The 15,537-nt window shown below is 36.9% G+C and overlaps 1 protein-coding gene across 1 annotated transcript in view; it reads right to left on the bottom strand.

The window, feature by feature from the left end:
• The window catches only part of LPIN2 (lipin 2), a 32,911-nt gene extending 18,915 nt beyond the window's left edge, over positions 1–13,996 (bottom strand). The window contains exons 1-4 of the mRNA XM_009077873.1: positions 13,630–13,996; positions 8,520–8,720; positions 5,284–5,379; positions 1,652–1,950 (exon numbers count right to left, since the gene is read on the bottom strand). Coding sequence (XP_009076121.1) covers positions 1,652–1,950; positions 5,284–5,379; positions 8,520–8,720; positions 13,630–13,716 — 683 coding nt within the window. The 5' untranslated portion in view covers positions 13,717–13,996. The remainder of the gene's footprint in view (positions 1–1,651; positions 1,951–5,283; positions 5,380–8,519; positions 8,721–13,629) is intronic.
• Positions 13,997–15,537: the final 1,541 nt, after the last annotated feature.

Below are 15,537 nucleotides of genomic sequence, written 5' to 3'. Positions count from 1 at the left end.
AGCCCTCTGAAATGACAAAATATGAACTCCACTAGCAGACACAGAGCCACAAAACTACTGTCTCTGGGCCTCTACTACTACAATGTGTTTTTCCAGTCCTGCGTTTACTTTCTATTCACAAGAGCATTATTTTATAAAATCTTCTTCTTTGCACATTATGACACTGTTCTCTCTGATAATGCATTTCTACTGCTGTTTCTGCTTCTACATGTAAAAAAATGCAGTTTACAAATAAAAAGCCTTGTCAATCTTTCATTCCAAAAGATGCAAAAAATAAAAAATAAAACACCATGATCTGCTCAGCTATGACTAAATATTCAACATTTCGGTCACATTTACAACATTTTATTCCTCTCTAGGCAAAGGGAGATAATTACTAGAAGAGGATTTGATTTCTAAACACTGGATGAAAACAGTCATAATTAGTGTTACATTCCTAAATTCTTCATACATTTGTAATGATATATTAAATAAAGAATAAACAATTTGTGGGTTATATTTTCTTTCTTCCTGCACTAGATGTGATGGTTTCACTATGACAAATTATTGTCTTAGTACTTGCACACTGAAGACTGAGAAATGTCTTCCTTCTCTTAAACAGGAAAAAAAGGAGAAAATCTCAAATCAAATAAAATGCCAATTCCCAGACTTAAACATAGCAGTGAATATCTAAATGACAATTCACTGACATAAACATGACAGTAATAAAATAAGGCAAATGAACTAAGAAAGCCACAGACATTCTAGAAAGCACTTTAAAATCCAGATTTTGCTTGTTGTGCTTTATTGGTCACAGGTGTGATAACAGTTAGATTGATGTTTTTCTGTTGCACTAACCATTTTTGTTGGTATTTGTTAAATTTGAGACTCCCTTGAAGACCCATACTGAAGGATTTTTTTCAGTTACACTTTATTTTCTTACACCAAAACATTCTTGCAATTCCCAGACCAGACTCTGAATTTATTCAGACAGTGCATTTAACAGCAATGCTGTTCAATAGAACACCTAGCGTTGTCTAAAAACTAGATGAGTAGGCCTGTCCTGGATTTTGTTATATGCTTGATTGCCTTCTTCTATTACAATAATCTCTCCTATTCCTTATAAACTTCTTCAACTTATTAGTATGTGCTACCACTTTACCAAAAGCTCCACTTTACTAATAGTTTATCCACTTTGAAATGCAGGACTAAATTTTTTTCCTCTTTTATGACTATACACATGTAAAGAATTCTCTTTACTAACATGAATGAATATTCACTTATGTAGTTTTCAGTTGCAAAAGTAAACCTCAGCTTACAGAGAAGTCAATGTGGTGCACTACAGGCATTCCACACCGCAGTTTATGTAGAAGTTACTGAACACACCAGAAGATCACTCCGCCTCATCAGAGAAATTACACTGAAGCTTTCTCAGTCATGACATTTCTTTACCAGAATGGACTTAATTGCACTTCATAGTCATAAAAAAATGGCCCAACTTGAAGGATTCTGTAAAGATTTGGAAGATACTGGTTTGGAGTTTTGTTTATTTGCTTGATGAAGAGCCTGGCCAGAGCCTACCTAAACACATGCACTACTTGCAAGGTAGAAGTCACCTTTTAAACGTTCACTGATAACAATGAAAGCAGTCAGCAACTGTCTGAGAGTTTACCTTAAGGGCTGGACACTTTTTTCATCATCTGAGCTTATTTCCATTTCGAAAATATCTTCGGTTCCAGTAGAAGAGATCTGATCTTCCTTCCTGCTATCCTGTTTGTATTTCTTTCTTCTTCTTTTTTTCTTTTTCACAGAACCTGGGGTGAATACAGTCTCTGTTTCCACTGGGTGTGGAATTTCTGAGTTTGCACATGTCCTCTCATTTTCACCTGATTTCAAATGATTGTCAGTGTCTTTAAAAAACTGGTCTTCAGTGGGTATTGGAGATGTAGCCAAATATGCAGGAACTTTTTCCTAAGAAAAAAAAAAAAAAGCAAAACAAATGACAATTAAAAAAACCAACAGGCTCTTTTTTTTACTTTGTTTTGTGCACACAGGATAGCAGTCAGTTAAAGATTAATCCTTGTACCTACACTTAGGCATGAAGCCATGCAACAGCCCAGTGGTATGAAGCTGATACCCAGAAAGGAACTAAGTTCACTAGAGCGATAACAAAAAGTTCAGCAAAATGCCATGTTAGTATTCTTTCAGTTTCAGTCATAAACAACTGATTTTGCTAGCAAGGCAAATACTCAGTCAGTGACATGTTTTTGAAATTATCTGCCCCTGAGCACACCAATCCCATGCTTAGTAGATGTGTCAATAAAAAAAGGCTAATTAAATCCCCTGCTGTTCATTTTGAAAGACTTATAGAAAGGTGTAGGTTGAAAGGGACATCTGGAGATCATATGGTCCAATCTTCTGTTCAAAGTATGGCCTCACGTTAGGTTTTACAAGGCCTTTTCAGGCCAAAGGTTGAGTATTTCCAGTGAGGGAGAGACTTGCACTTTAGGCAATCTATTCCCATGTTATGCTGTTCTCCTTGTATCTAGCTGAAATTCTCCCCTTGTGCCCTTTTATCCCATCTTACCACTAGGCATCCTTGAGCAGAGAGTGCCTCTGCCTGCTTTGTAACTTCCTTGTAGGTATTGTAAGACTGTAGTTAGATGCTTCTGTGTCTTCTCTAGGCTCAAAGTGAGTTCCAGCAACCTTTCATTCTATTTCAATTTCTCCAAACTTCTGATCATCTTGGTGGCTTTCTACTGGGCTCCCATCAATCTTCCCATCGGGGAAGACAAGAACTGTGCTCGAAATTTGGCCTAACATATACTAGGCTGACCAGGACAACCCCAGAGCCCTCCATCTGATGGCTGTGCTCTTGCTGATGCAGCCTGGGACACATTTGTGCTCACTGCAGTCAGGGCACACTGCCAGCCAGGGGATGCAGGGATGCATTTCATCCAGTCAGACCCCAGCCTGGACTCCTGTGGTGGGATTCTTCCAACCCATACGCAAGATGTCACGTGTATCCTGGTTAATCTTTGTGCGAACCTTGTTGGTCCAGTCTCCCAGCCTGCTAAGTTGTCTCTGTGTGGTGGCTCTTTTTCTGACCTGTCTACCTCTCCTCCCGGTTCCGTGCTACCCACAAAATTGGTGAAGGTGCAATTCAGTCTATTCAGCCATATCAGATACTATTTATGTAAAGTATCTTTCAAAAAGAAAAACTCAACTATAATTCAGTATATAAACAACTAACCCTCAAATAATTACAACCCGCTGCCCTTTGAAGGAAAAGCTTTAGCAATGGCCTGCCTGGGGTTTATTTACGTCCTAACAACACACTTAAAAGACATTGGCACCTAGACTGAAAGAAACACATTGTGAAGGCACAGAGTGGAACAAAAGAAGCAGAGAATGGAATTTGCATAGTGAGGAGAACAAGTTACAGAACTCAATTTCATAGTATAGAATAGAAGCAATTTAAAGATGCCTGTTATTTTACAGGACTCGTTTGCAGAAGATTAGTCAGGAACTACACTGTGATCAGAAACAGCCAGAGCACTGATATGTTAAAAGTCTGAACTGCTATTATTTAATATTAGATTCAATTTTTCCATTGAGTTAAGGGTTACAGGCCAAATGTTTTCCACTGGTTTAAAACCAGAATGAATTAGTGAAAGGAGAACAAATTACAGCCTTATACAGTACTGATGTCTCACAGATTTTGCATTGTGAAAAACCTCCAAATAAAATGATAGCACCTAAAATCAAGTTAATATTCTACACACTTAGTGACAAATAATCAAGAACAGCAATATAAAAAAAATTCACCAAACCTCAAGAAAGTTTAGAAGAAAACTAGCTGCAAAACAGCCCTTATTTCCATTAATTGAGGTGAGTGGTATTACTTCTGAATGTCAAGATGTGAAAAAAGCAAAGACTGACCCCATGAAAGAACCCTTCTGAATCCATCAAAAAAAAATAAATCTATGAGAGCTTTATGATATACCTTAAATATAACTCAAGATGCAACCATAAGGACATGTTGACCAGTTGCAGGAAAAAAGTAGTCTAAAAGCACCAAAAGTAACTCAGTTTTGCCCTGTAGCAAACTCAATCTAGTTTCAGCATGAATTAGCAGCTTACAAGAAAGCATTATATACACGTACACTTGTTATAAATTATAGTATACTAAGCAAGTGCAACAGGTCCTTTATAACACTGTACTGGGGACAGAGGCAGTGGTTTCTGGAAGTCATATGACTGATCAGTTCCCACCAATATCTGACACAGCCTACATCTATAAAAAACTGCTTTCAGTTTTGATTGTAATCATGAGCCCAACCTTTCTTCCATTTAAGTGCTATAAATCCCCACCCCAAGGGGTCATTTGGGGTCTTAATGCTTATTTTCTCCTTCCACTTTAAATTATATTTAACTCCTTTCAATATGAGAGCTTCCTCTGATCCCTCACAGTAAACAAGCAGTGCCCTAAACTAAACAGTGAATCAAGCTCATTTCCTTGAACGACTGATCCCTAACAACAACAGGAAATTAACACTTCATCTTTTATTTCTCTGAGACAAATCTTTTTCCTCTCTCTTCTAATTGACTGTTTTAATTAAACCTTTTGGAACTTTGTATTTAGAACTTCTTTCTTCAGTCTTGCTGAAAAATGCCAACAGATTCAAAAGTGATCAAAACCAACACAGGACTGATGTGATTACATAGGTCCCATACCCCTAAACAATCAGAATAAAAATGAACCACTACTCCTGTTTTTCACAGGCTCTTTAGCTTCCTGCTGCAACAGGTTCTTAGGAAATGAATTACTCTATTATAATACAAGAGGAATTCTCAAGTCAAAGTAGTTACTGTTAACTGGTTAAAGTTTCATAAATAAAATTGTGAGAAACTGGGCTAACTTATAAAACAGATCAAGAATATGCCAAAAAAGCAGGCTACCTTTATTAGTACCAAGGCCAGCAGCGCAAGCTATAAGAACTTAAGGCAAAAATTATTCTAAGACACTGCAATCAATTTAACTCAAGTCAACAAGAATGAATAAAGTAAAAATTAAAAAAACCCCAAACGTATCTTTCAAATAATGCTCTAATTAATAAAAAGAATTAATTACTTAATTATTACTGGTAGCAGAATTGTACAAAGCACTAAACATATTGGCAGCATATGAAACACGTTAAGATTCTGTCACAGAAAATCTATTGACAACACTCCATTAAGCATTTTTAACACATTACTCTGTCAATACTGCATTGTTGCCATCATGAAGCATAAAGCCCTTACATTTTCCTCCTCTGTTTCTTGTACAAAGAAAGCTTCTCCATTGTCACCCAGTTTCATATGAAGATCCACAGCATCACCATTAATTTCTATATCAATCTGTGGAAAGAGAATTTAATATCAGTCATTGATCATAGGGAAGCATTGACCTCATGGCCCACTTAACTCTGAGAGCAAACTTTGTTCCATTGTATAATCACATCTCTTTCTCCTCCCTCTGCTTTCTGAAACAGTAATTTTACTTTCTGTTATAATAATGGTCTTTGTTCACTTGCAAAATACATCATGCTCCTAGCATAAGGAAAAAACTAAAAAAAATGTCTAAAGAATGAAACTTGATCAACTAATTTGAAGAAACAGAAGCATAAATAATAATTATTGACCTAGCCTTTATTTCATGGAAATAAAGTGGACTGAGACTGCTCATGTTCATATGCTTAAATGTCCAGCTGAATTGGGACCTAGTATGAATCTGAATCCCGAATACCCAAAGTTCTAACTGGAAGCCTCCTGGAGGCAGGTCCTTTTTGAAAATGATAGAGACTTGTCACAACTATTTATGCTGTTTCTCAGTTAACATTGTTTCAGATATTCCTGCTCGTGAGTTTATGGGGATAAGACAGAAGACCACAAAACCCTTGTGCAGTCACAGTGCTTTTGTCAGAGAAGGATGCTTCTATTACCCTAAAAAGCCACTTTAAGTTAGATTACATTGCACAGGAGGAAGAGATTATCCTTCCCCACATTTATGAAATAAAAGAAAAACCCAAATGTCTTTCTAAGCCCAACATACAACTATTTTACTTCCTCCTCTTTGTGAAATCTTGGGTATCCAGGTAAGTTCCACTACAAAATTTTTCCAAACAAAATGTGTTCAATTTTCAGATAAAATTACCTTATTTTGTCTGCAAATCTGCTAATCTCATGGTATCTGTGTATCTGCACTTAGCCTAGCTAATTAAAAATAATTTCATACATGTCAGAAACACCATGGACATGCCCTATTCCAGAAAAGGCCAATGGCATTTCAGGTTATACATAGTTCAGACACTTTTGTCAAAAGGAGACCAAGTTAAAGACTGCAATTGCTATGAGATATCCAACATGTGCACTACTCAAGCTCTAGTTTCCTGACAATACAAAGGAAGAAATCACACCCCAAGCCATATGAACATGATATGAATATGGTGATGTGAACTCCTATTAACAGTCAGTTACCATGATAGGAAATGGACAGTCAAAAATGCAAAGGGACTGATTTTAAGATTTGTACATGGACTGCAATAAAAAAACCCCACACCATCACAGTGCTAAGGAAAATAGTATCCAGGTATCCTAATCTACTCCATTATTCTCCCACTTGAGAGAGTAAAACCATTAATCAAAGAAACCCAGTCATAAAAGATGATAAATTACAGGCAAATAACCAGACATGCATGGGGACTATACCCAAATCCTTAAGATAACCAGTTTTCTTTTTCCCCACAAGAACTGAATGGTCTTGATCTAAGAATCGTATTTATTTCACTGCTGGACACCACTTATTTTTAAAACATTTTCTTGAATCTCTCATTCAGAAACATGAGTTTAAAACAAACTCCCTTCTCTTTATGCTGATTTAGACAAACATTCCTACCTTTAGCACCTACACCTCATGCTGGTTTCTGGAGACTTCAGTATATATCTTAAACTGAAGGATTGGTTTGTATATTTTTGTCCCTGTACATCCTGACACTGTCAATTGATCTGGGCCTTGTGACATGCCAGGAAAAGTGCACACATGATGCAGCAACAAACATTCAATTGACGATGAGGGAACTGTATAAACGGTAACTCCAAGGATAAAGGGAGCAAGAAGCAGCAGACATCCACACAAGCAAACACTGTGAACTATGCTGACAGTCTACCCCAACAGGTACCAAGAGCAGATGTTTCTACTATTCAACAGCTTTTTAGAGGTACTCAGAAGCTAAAATCCCCTCAAATTTGGTTCAGCTATTCAGAAGTGTAATTAAACACATTTAACAAACTTGAGTTTCAGACCATGGCTGTTGCAGTCATATCTCACTTGCTTAGATATCAGAAAAAATATAGCTATACCACCTCTCTTGGATCCTATTGAAAACTGTAATGTAATCTGTCACAGAATTGTTAAGGAAAATCAATTCTTTGTCAGCATACTCATTGCTCATGAAGAAAGAACACTAGCAAGAGGGAAATCAAACAAAACATAAATTAAACAAAAAACTGCTCTGAGCCTGTGTTACTATATGATAAATGTACAACTTTAATGCATGTGACTCCCAATAGTGACAGTTAACAAAAAAATGTCTCTGCTCTTTTAGTTTCACTTTTTTCTACTTTTACAACCAAAATATAAAAGATGGGGGTAGCTTCCTGCAATGACCACTAACTCCATAGAAAGGAGCATATAATCCTGAGGTTTTACAATATGTTTAATTCAATCCATCTTTTGGTAGCACACCCACATGCCACACTGCATACACAGCATTCCCTACTGACCATAATGTAAAGTCCCCCCACAATAGGTCCTTTTTCCAGTCAAATTACAGCCCAATCCAACTCACTCCCTAGACATGAGTAATAAAGCCTATGGGAAGGGGATGGCAGGACAATCTGCTCAGGTAGCACCACCTTCTCAGAATGGCTGGGCAGGTAGTTATACCAGGTTCTCTTTTGAACACACCCACACAGGAATGAAGCTTCAGTGCCAGTTTTCATTTCCTTGTAGATGTTGAAAACTGCATTTTCTACTCAATAGCAGCCTTGAAGACAGCTAACAAGGAGCAACATGTGTGATAGGTCACCAACACTTAACATATGCTCTATTTGCCCTTCAGAAAAAAAGTTGCTTGCAACATCAGGGATAGTTAAACAACACTAAGCATTTTCTTCCCAACATACTTAAATAAGTAAATAAATAGCTCCATGTAAGCATTTTAAGCCTATGAATTTTATAGGTTTGTATTAGTCTTTCTGCATAGCTCAAGAGCTGTCAAAGCTTTTCTGTCACAGTACTTTTGCCAAGTCCTTAGATTACCACAAGTTCTGTTTTGCATTCCAAAACTATCGCTCTGCACAGCACATATGAGCAACTGGCTCTGTACTAAACTGTCCTGCTAACTGGCAATGTGGGGAGCTGGGGAAGAAGGAAAAGGTGGAAAAAAAGAAATGTACTGGGATTCAAAACTTTGTTTCGGTCCATTTTCTGAACTTACCACTTTTTCCTTCGAGCGCAATACACCGAGCTTTCCAAATCGGACATGGAAAGGAGAACACTGGAATGTACCATCCTGCTGCCGGACCACGATGACATCAATGCATCCTGAGAGGGTTGCCTGATTAATGCCTTTGTACAGCTCCTTCACAGTAACCAGGACTTGTCCTGCAAGTTGTCCTACGTAGTTCATAGTCTGAGACTAATGGAGAGAAAGAAAAAAAAAGTAAGCAAATTTAAAACACATGAAAAGTTTTTTTAAATCTTGAGCTATAAAACCTATTGAGTTTAACAACTTGAATCTATGACTAATTAAATATTTTAAAGAAAATATTGAAGCATGTCAATTCTAGACCCCAAAGCCTAGATTTAAGTGATGCTTAATAGTTCAGATCCTCTGAAAAATGCCTATTTAATACAACTGATCCTCTACTGAAAATGGAGATAACCATACAAAAGGATGCAGAAAAATCTTAAATGTCAATAAAAACTATCTAGAGCATACTGCATGTAACTATACCTTCACAGCTCTGTCTTTTAAAAATGGCTGTGTCACCTCAGGGAATTTCATCAAAATATGCAATGGGAGACAGAGGAGATGCACACAATAAGAAGATCATGCTAGAATCAAACAGGATAAACAAGAGCACAGGATCACTTAGCAAATATTCTGTCTAATCAGTCAAAAATACCTAAGTGAATGAATGAATTCTGAATGACTCCAAGTTTTTCAGACTAAGAGTACAATGTGAACTATGACTGACAATAAAAAAAAAAATCAAAGTCCGATGATTTCTCAGAACATCCGAGCTTTAATAGAAAGAGAGAAAACTGTGATAATGTTCTAATAGAAACCTAAGTGCAATCCTTCATCACTCTACCATGTCCTGCCTCCCACCCAAAAGACTGCTATAAGCTCGTTTCAAAAACATCCAAGCAACTGCATGTCTCTGAAGCTAAGGATATTATTCAGGAGACAAAAGGGCCACTGCCAACAAGCAAAACACACGACACTGAACACATAAAGGGCCTTATACTGCAAAAAACCTATTTTGGGATAATACTTCTAGGAAAAAATCTACAGTAAATTTCTTTATCTACTTGCTATTCTATTTTTATTAGTCTCTGAACAAGGTTTAGGATTTTTGTTAATGCCTCTAAACAAAATCGTACTGCATTACAAGAGTTCCTCCTACTGATATTGCTATCTAGGTAATTAATCAATTATTTCTGTTCTGAGCCTTCAAAGTCTTCCTTAAAGTAACACAAGGTACCTCACATTCACTTAAAAGGAAGCTACTTTCATAGCATCTAACAGTACCAACATGTATAAACACTCAAGAAATCTAAAACTACTTTCACAGCCTTAGAGCAGCTACGGAAGTATTTTTCTCCATCTCAGGCTTTTCATGCATTACTCAATCATATCTAGATTTTTGAATAAAGTTCCTTCCTCTTCACAAGACTTACAAAGGAAGGTGGGGGTTTCCAGTACAGATTTAAAACTGTTTTAAAATTATCCACAGAATTACTATGCTAGGTAACAAGCTAGAGAATTTTTCTCCCGTAGTTTTTGTACAATGTGGCTGATGAAGACAAAAAGAACAGACTGTCAGTGAGTGACTAATGAGATTAGCAAGATGGACTCCCTATCAACATTAGTCATTAATTCAATTTCATCTCTAAGTAGCTTCATGTACAACTATAAAACTGACTGCTCGCTGGTGAAGTAATAGCTGACTCTTGCTAAAAAGGGAAGGTCTCACTTCGACCTTTCCTCATCTGACCCTCTTAATGAGCTGATTTTAGCTCACTGGCAGAGCTGGCAGAGTCTAACATTTTTTGTTGTTGTTGTTTCAGTGGGTTAGTAAATTAGATTAGCTCACAAAAAAGAACATAACAAACACCAGAGTCATGAGCACAGAGCAGCACCAGAGAGCTAGAAAAGAAAGAGGCTGGGGCAGGGAACCAAGTATCTTCCTTTGGACAAGAAAGGTATTTGCTGCTTCTCATAGAACTGCAACCCAAAACAGAGAGGTAGCAGTATCTGCTTTACTGTTTAAGCAATTAGTCTTCCCCTAAAATGAGTCATCTTCAATCTCAGTCTTATGAAAAAATTCCCTAACATACAGTCATTATCATTCATGGCTATAAACTGGCCACTTCCAAGAGCTGTCTATGGTATTGCCTGGCAAAGAAAAGTTGATTTCCTGTCACCAAGGAGACTGAATTTGTTAAAAGAAATGTTTGACACAATCAGGAATAAAAGTCCTTAACAGAGTCCCCATTCCATACATCTCATTTCAGTGAACAGGACTTGAGAAGTGAGCATTAACAAGTAATTTTGTGATTTAAGTAGCAACTTTTTAAAAGATCAGAATTTCACACCATCTGCTAAGAACTGAGTTCAGATGACAAATAATCAAGTTTTTCTCACATACATGCTAACTGACCTTGTCTAACCACAGCAGAACAACAAAAAACCCACAGAAGACCGAAGCACTCACCCATTTTATATATATCCCTGCTTTCCTGTAGCAATATTATCTCTTCTATAGATACCACTTATATTTCTGTGGCTCACAGCACAGACACTGTTAAAACCATACATGACAGAATAACCACTCACAAGTGAAAAAGTTATGAACTTTTGAACCTATTGAGTATTAATAACATTGCCTCTATGGAAAGAGTCTTTTTATGATCCATGTCTTAATGCAAACATTGTTTTGTACATTGCAAGTAAACAAAGTTGCAGTTAAAGATAATAATGTACATAATTTCTTATCAGGATACAGTTCAGCTTTTACTATAATGGTTCACTTTGCAAGATAAACATGTTATTTAAGAAGGTTCAAACTGTACTAAGAAAATGATCAAACAGAAATGAAGTGGCACTACATACCTGAGGAACATGAGATGTTCGGTTTATCTCAAATGTCAATAGAAACCCAGCTGGGAGATGTTAAAATTTGGGGTTCAAGATTTTTGAGTTTTTTCTTAAATTTTATTGCATATTGCTGGAAAACTTCTGGTGAGCAGTACTGACTATAGTGAGGAACAGTGTAAAGTGTTATTGTGGGAATTCTTGCAAACGCCACAGAAACAGCCTGATCACAGAATAAGCAGTAAGACAAAGTATTTCCTCGATAACACTCTGGATTTCATGCTTAGTAAACACTTGTTAAATGTCACTGCCTTGAAAGCAGAGAGCAATATGCCTTCATAACCTAAGAAGCTAAAAAACATGCTGATTTTAAGCTCTGAAATTCAAGACAGAAGCCTGATGGACAAGACAAGCTAAGAAAGGGCAGTACAGTAATATTTCACAACACTGTTTAGCTTTGAAATTTTATTTCTTTTGATATCCAGCCTATATGTTACCTGATACAGTCAAATTCCAAAACTCTGCATGAAAGCTAAAGTTAATTTAGCTCACTGGTACTTATTCTTCTAGGATAGCAAATGTAAAGGCTATGAACACCTGAGGTCTCAAAGCAGAAAAGCACATTTTGTGACTTCTGAGGCTCCAGAGAGACTGATTTTTTGAATGTTTATGCAATACTACCTAGTTTGCAAAAATTCTTACAGCTGAACATATTAATACTACTAAGCTAAGTGCAACTAACTGGAATGGGGAAAAATCTCTCTGTCATATCTTTTATTTCTGGCAAGAAGCCACTACAGTGCAAAGGCAGAAACTGAAACTGCTTTTTTTCTTTCCTATTTTTTTTGAGAGAAAATTCAAGTAAATACAAAATAAGAAAATACCTATGTCAGAAGTTCAAGAAAGAAAATTCTGTGCCTCCATCTATAAAATACTGAAATCAATTAAATTAAAATTAACCCTGCATATGCTGATTGACTTCCTTATGTTACAGCAAAGAGGAATAGAATGGCTCTCAGAACTAATGATCAGACAGCACTACACCTCAGAGTAAGTATCTACCAAGCTCAACATGACAGGCAAATTTTCAAAACCCACTACCAGGAAACGCATATCCTGAGAAGGAGGTTTTGTGGATAGGAATTATATCCCTGTACTGTTAACAAAGATATTATTTTGGCTGCCACAAGACCAACATGTTTTCTTGAACAATTTTTTTAATGTTATTCAGTAACATCCACATACAAGTGCACAAATTGGTGTTTTCTGTGCATTTGGAGTACCACTTTAGTAATGTTAAACTGCATTTTTTGTGTTTCATAGAATCATAGAATCAACCAGGTTGAAAAAGACCTCCAAGATCATCAAGTCCAACCCTACAGTGGTTACTAGACCATGGCACTAAGTGCCACATCTAGCCTCATCTTAAAAACCTCCAGGGACGGTGAATCCACCACCTCCCTGGTGTTCTTAATGCCAACACCTTTTATACAAGTGCACCATATGAACATGGCACTGCAAATGCCTAGTTCAACAACAAAAAAAGAAGGGTGCAAGCTACTCAAAGGCAAGCTACCAGGTTGCTCTACAGAGCTACAGCTTTGGAGGGCATGAATTTTAACCATCACTGCAAAAGAAAGTTACTTAAATGTAGATCTTAACTTACAAGAGATTAGTTATTCATACATCCCATTTATTTTTATATACTTTTAGAGGATTAGAAGACAGTCTAGTGCCACATGATGTAAAAAGCAAATAAATTGAATTTGTTTCAAGAGATTAGGTAGGAAAACAAAATAAAAAACATGCATAGAAATGGTTTCCTGCAATTTCCTTCATTTTGCTTATATTTTGCATGTATATAGATTTACAAGGCAGAAGCTTTCCTTAGGCAGAAAAAAATCTTTAACAAGTGTTCTACTAGTTTCCATTTGCACCCAGAAAAGACTCGGGGGAAAATGACCCTGTCAAACAGGACCACTGTAGCATCAGGTCTACTCAACAAAAACATCTTTGCTCCTAAGTAAAGATTTTAATTGGGGGTTTAGGATTGCTCCTAGGACTGCACAGAGCACTTATGGAGCAAAAATGGGAAACAAAGTAGGTCTTGTTGAATGCCTAATTACAGTCTTCAACATACTATTAAATATAGGCAATGTTTATATGTTTTAACTATGCTATAGGAAATTACATACCCATACTTAGCAATAAATCTGAAACTCACCAAGATTCCAGAAGGAACCTTTTCATGGGCAGCAACATCACTTCTATTGGAGTCATCTTCAAAATCATCCTTTTCTGAGAAATGCATCTCAGAAAACAGGAAATTAACTTTCCAGGGTACAGGTAAATGTGAACTTTACAACCGTAACAGAATGTTGTAGCAGCATTTCTTATCTTTCCATAGAAGATGAAGAACTATGTAAATCTTCTGGTCTCTTAAGAGAAAACTGCTTGGTATACTTTCCCACGCAGTATTATGATTAAAAAGGAAGTGCTTCTTTAAGAAAGCTCACACAGAAACTCCCTCACCAATAGGCTTTGCTTGAAATGTCACAGCCCCCGTGCGCTCTCTGAGATAAGTAAAACACGGGCAGACTTTGCCATATGTTTGTACTGATAGGTAACGATCTTGGTTTACATCACATCACGTGATTTCAACTGAAGCTCCCACGAAAACAGGGATTTAGTTAATGATTCTTAAGCAAAGTCTACATTAACTCACTTGGAGACTTATCACCCACTGTTGCAACTCCAGCACTGAGCAGCATTCAAAGTCCTAGTTGAGCCTGCTGCACACTGAATTCCAGAGTGCCTACTGCCACTCCACGTGTCTGCTCCCTCTGCTCATGGCTTGTCATGTTTGATAGAGCACATTTGCTGACATTTCAGGGTCTGGCATTTGTGGGCTATTTTCCCCCCTTTTTGAAATTTCATCATAATAGTAAAGAGACAACTGACCTGGTGTGAAGTTTATACTAAAACATGTAAGAACTATGCACACCAAAATAAATATTTCTTTTCCTGTGGAAATTCTCTTGCTTTCTTGAAGCTGATTTGTTAAAGCAGTATAATTTGAGCATGTGGATAATACATGCAAGCTTTTTGTATACCAAGCTCCATGACTCAGAATAAGAAGTAATTTCTGACCTGAGGAATTCTGAAATAGCATTACTTCTCTAAATAATATAATGGATAGGTGAAATAACTGAGGAAGAGTAGTAGTATAAGGAGAAAATTCTCTCCCTGAATGGGAGAGAGATTCTCTGACAACATCCATATTCCGTCAACATAGACACATTCTCATTACCTTAAACCCATGCATTTCCTTCCCACCCCCACAGTAACCACAGTGTTACAGTGTGTCTGCTACAGAAGACTCTGAGGGCTGCTTCTTGAATTATAAACTAAAGAACTAATCCAGGACCCCAGGACTATCTTCAGTCTATCCTCCTTTAAGTTTTGTTAATTCATGTGTTAGAGTCTGATGCAAGGACAATGAACCACATTATTGGATGCAGCCAAATGTCTTGTAGATTTCCAAAATAATTACTGTACTACACTCAACGCCAAAACTAAAGCAGTATCAATTACAAACTCCTAAACTGAGTGCTGGGATTGCTACATCTACTAAATTGACACAATCTCTGGGCCCCTTTCCATACACTGAGCAAGTTCCTACTTAGCAAGGATAAACTTCACATGATAAACTACTGGTTTGTTAGCAAATATGACAAGTATTTTCATAGGATATAAAGAGTTACTAGACACCCAATTTTCCCCTGCCTGTTCATCATTCCTTTATCATGCATGTTCCATTAAAATACAGTATAAAACACACAGTTATGAGCAAAATGGATGCCAGATTCGTAAGCCAGTGCCTCTTTTCAAATACTTCTGGTTTACCTTTATGTGTGTGTGTGCGTGTGTGTTCAATTTTCTGTGATAGCTATTCTATTTCAATATTGTACAGTATTTCAGACTGACATTATTTTCTTGAAAGCTTCTAAAAGCATTTAAGAAAATGGCCTTTCTAGAATACAGATAAAATCGTAGTCACTGCAGTGAGGTAAGATTTAGACAGGTGTTAAGCTTTGCACATTTAGTTAGCCACCCTGGCTTTTATTTCTCA

Source organism: Acanthisitta chloris, unplaced genomic scaffold (genome assembly GCF_000695815.1).
Source record: "Acanthisitta chloris isolate BGI_N310 unplaced genomic scaffold, ASM69581v1 scaffold6917, whole genome shotgun sequence".
Lineage (NCBI taxonomy): Eukaryota > Metazoa > Chordata > Aves > Passeriformes > Acanthisittidae > Acanthisitta > Acanthisitta chloris.
Note: the sequence above shows the minus strand (reverse complement) of the source record. Positions and strands in the feature narration are given on the sequence as shown.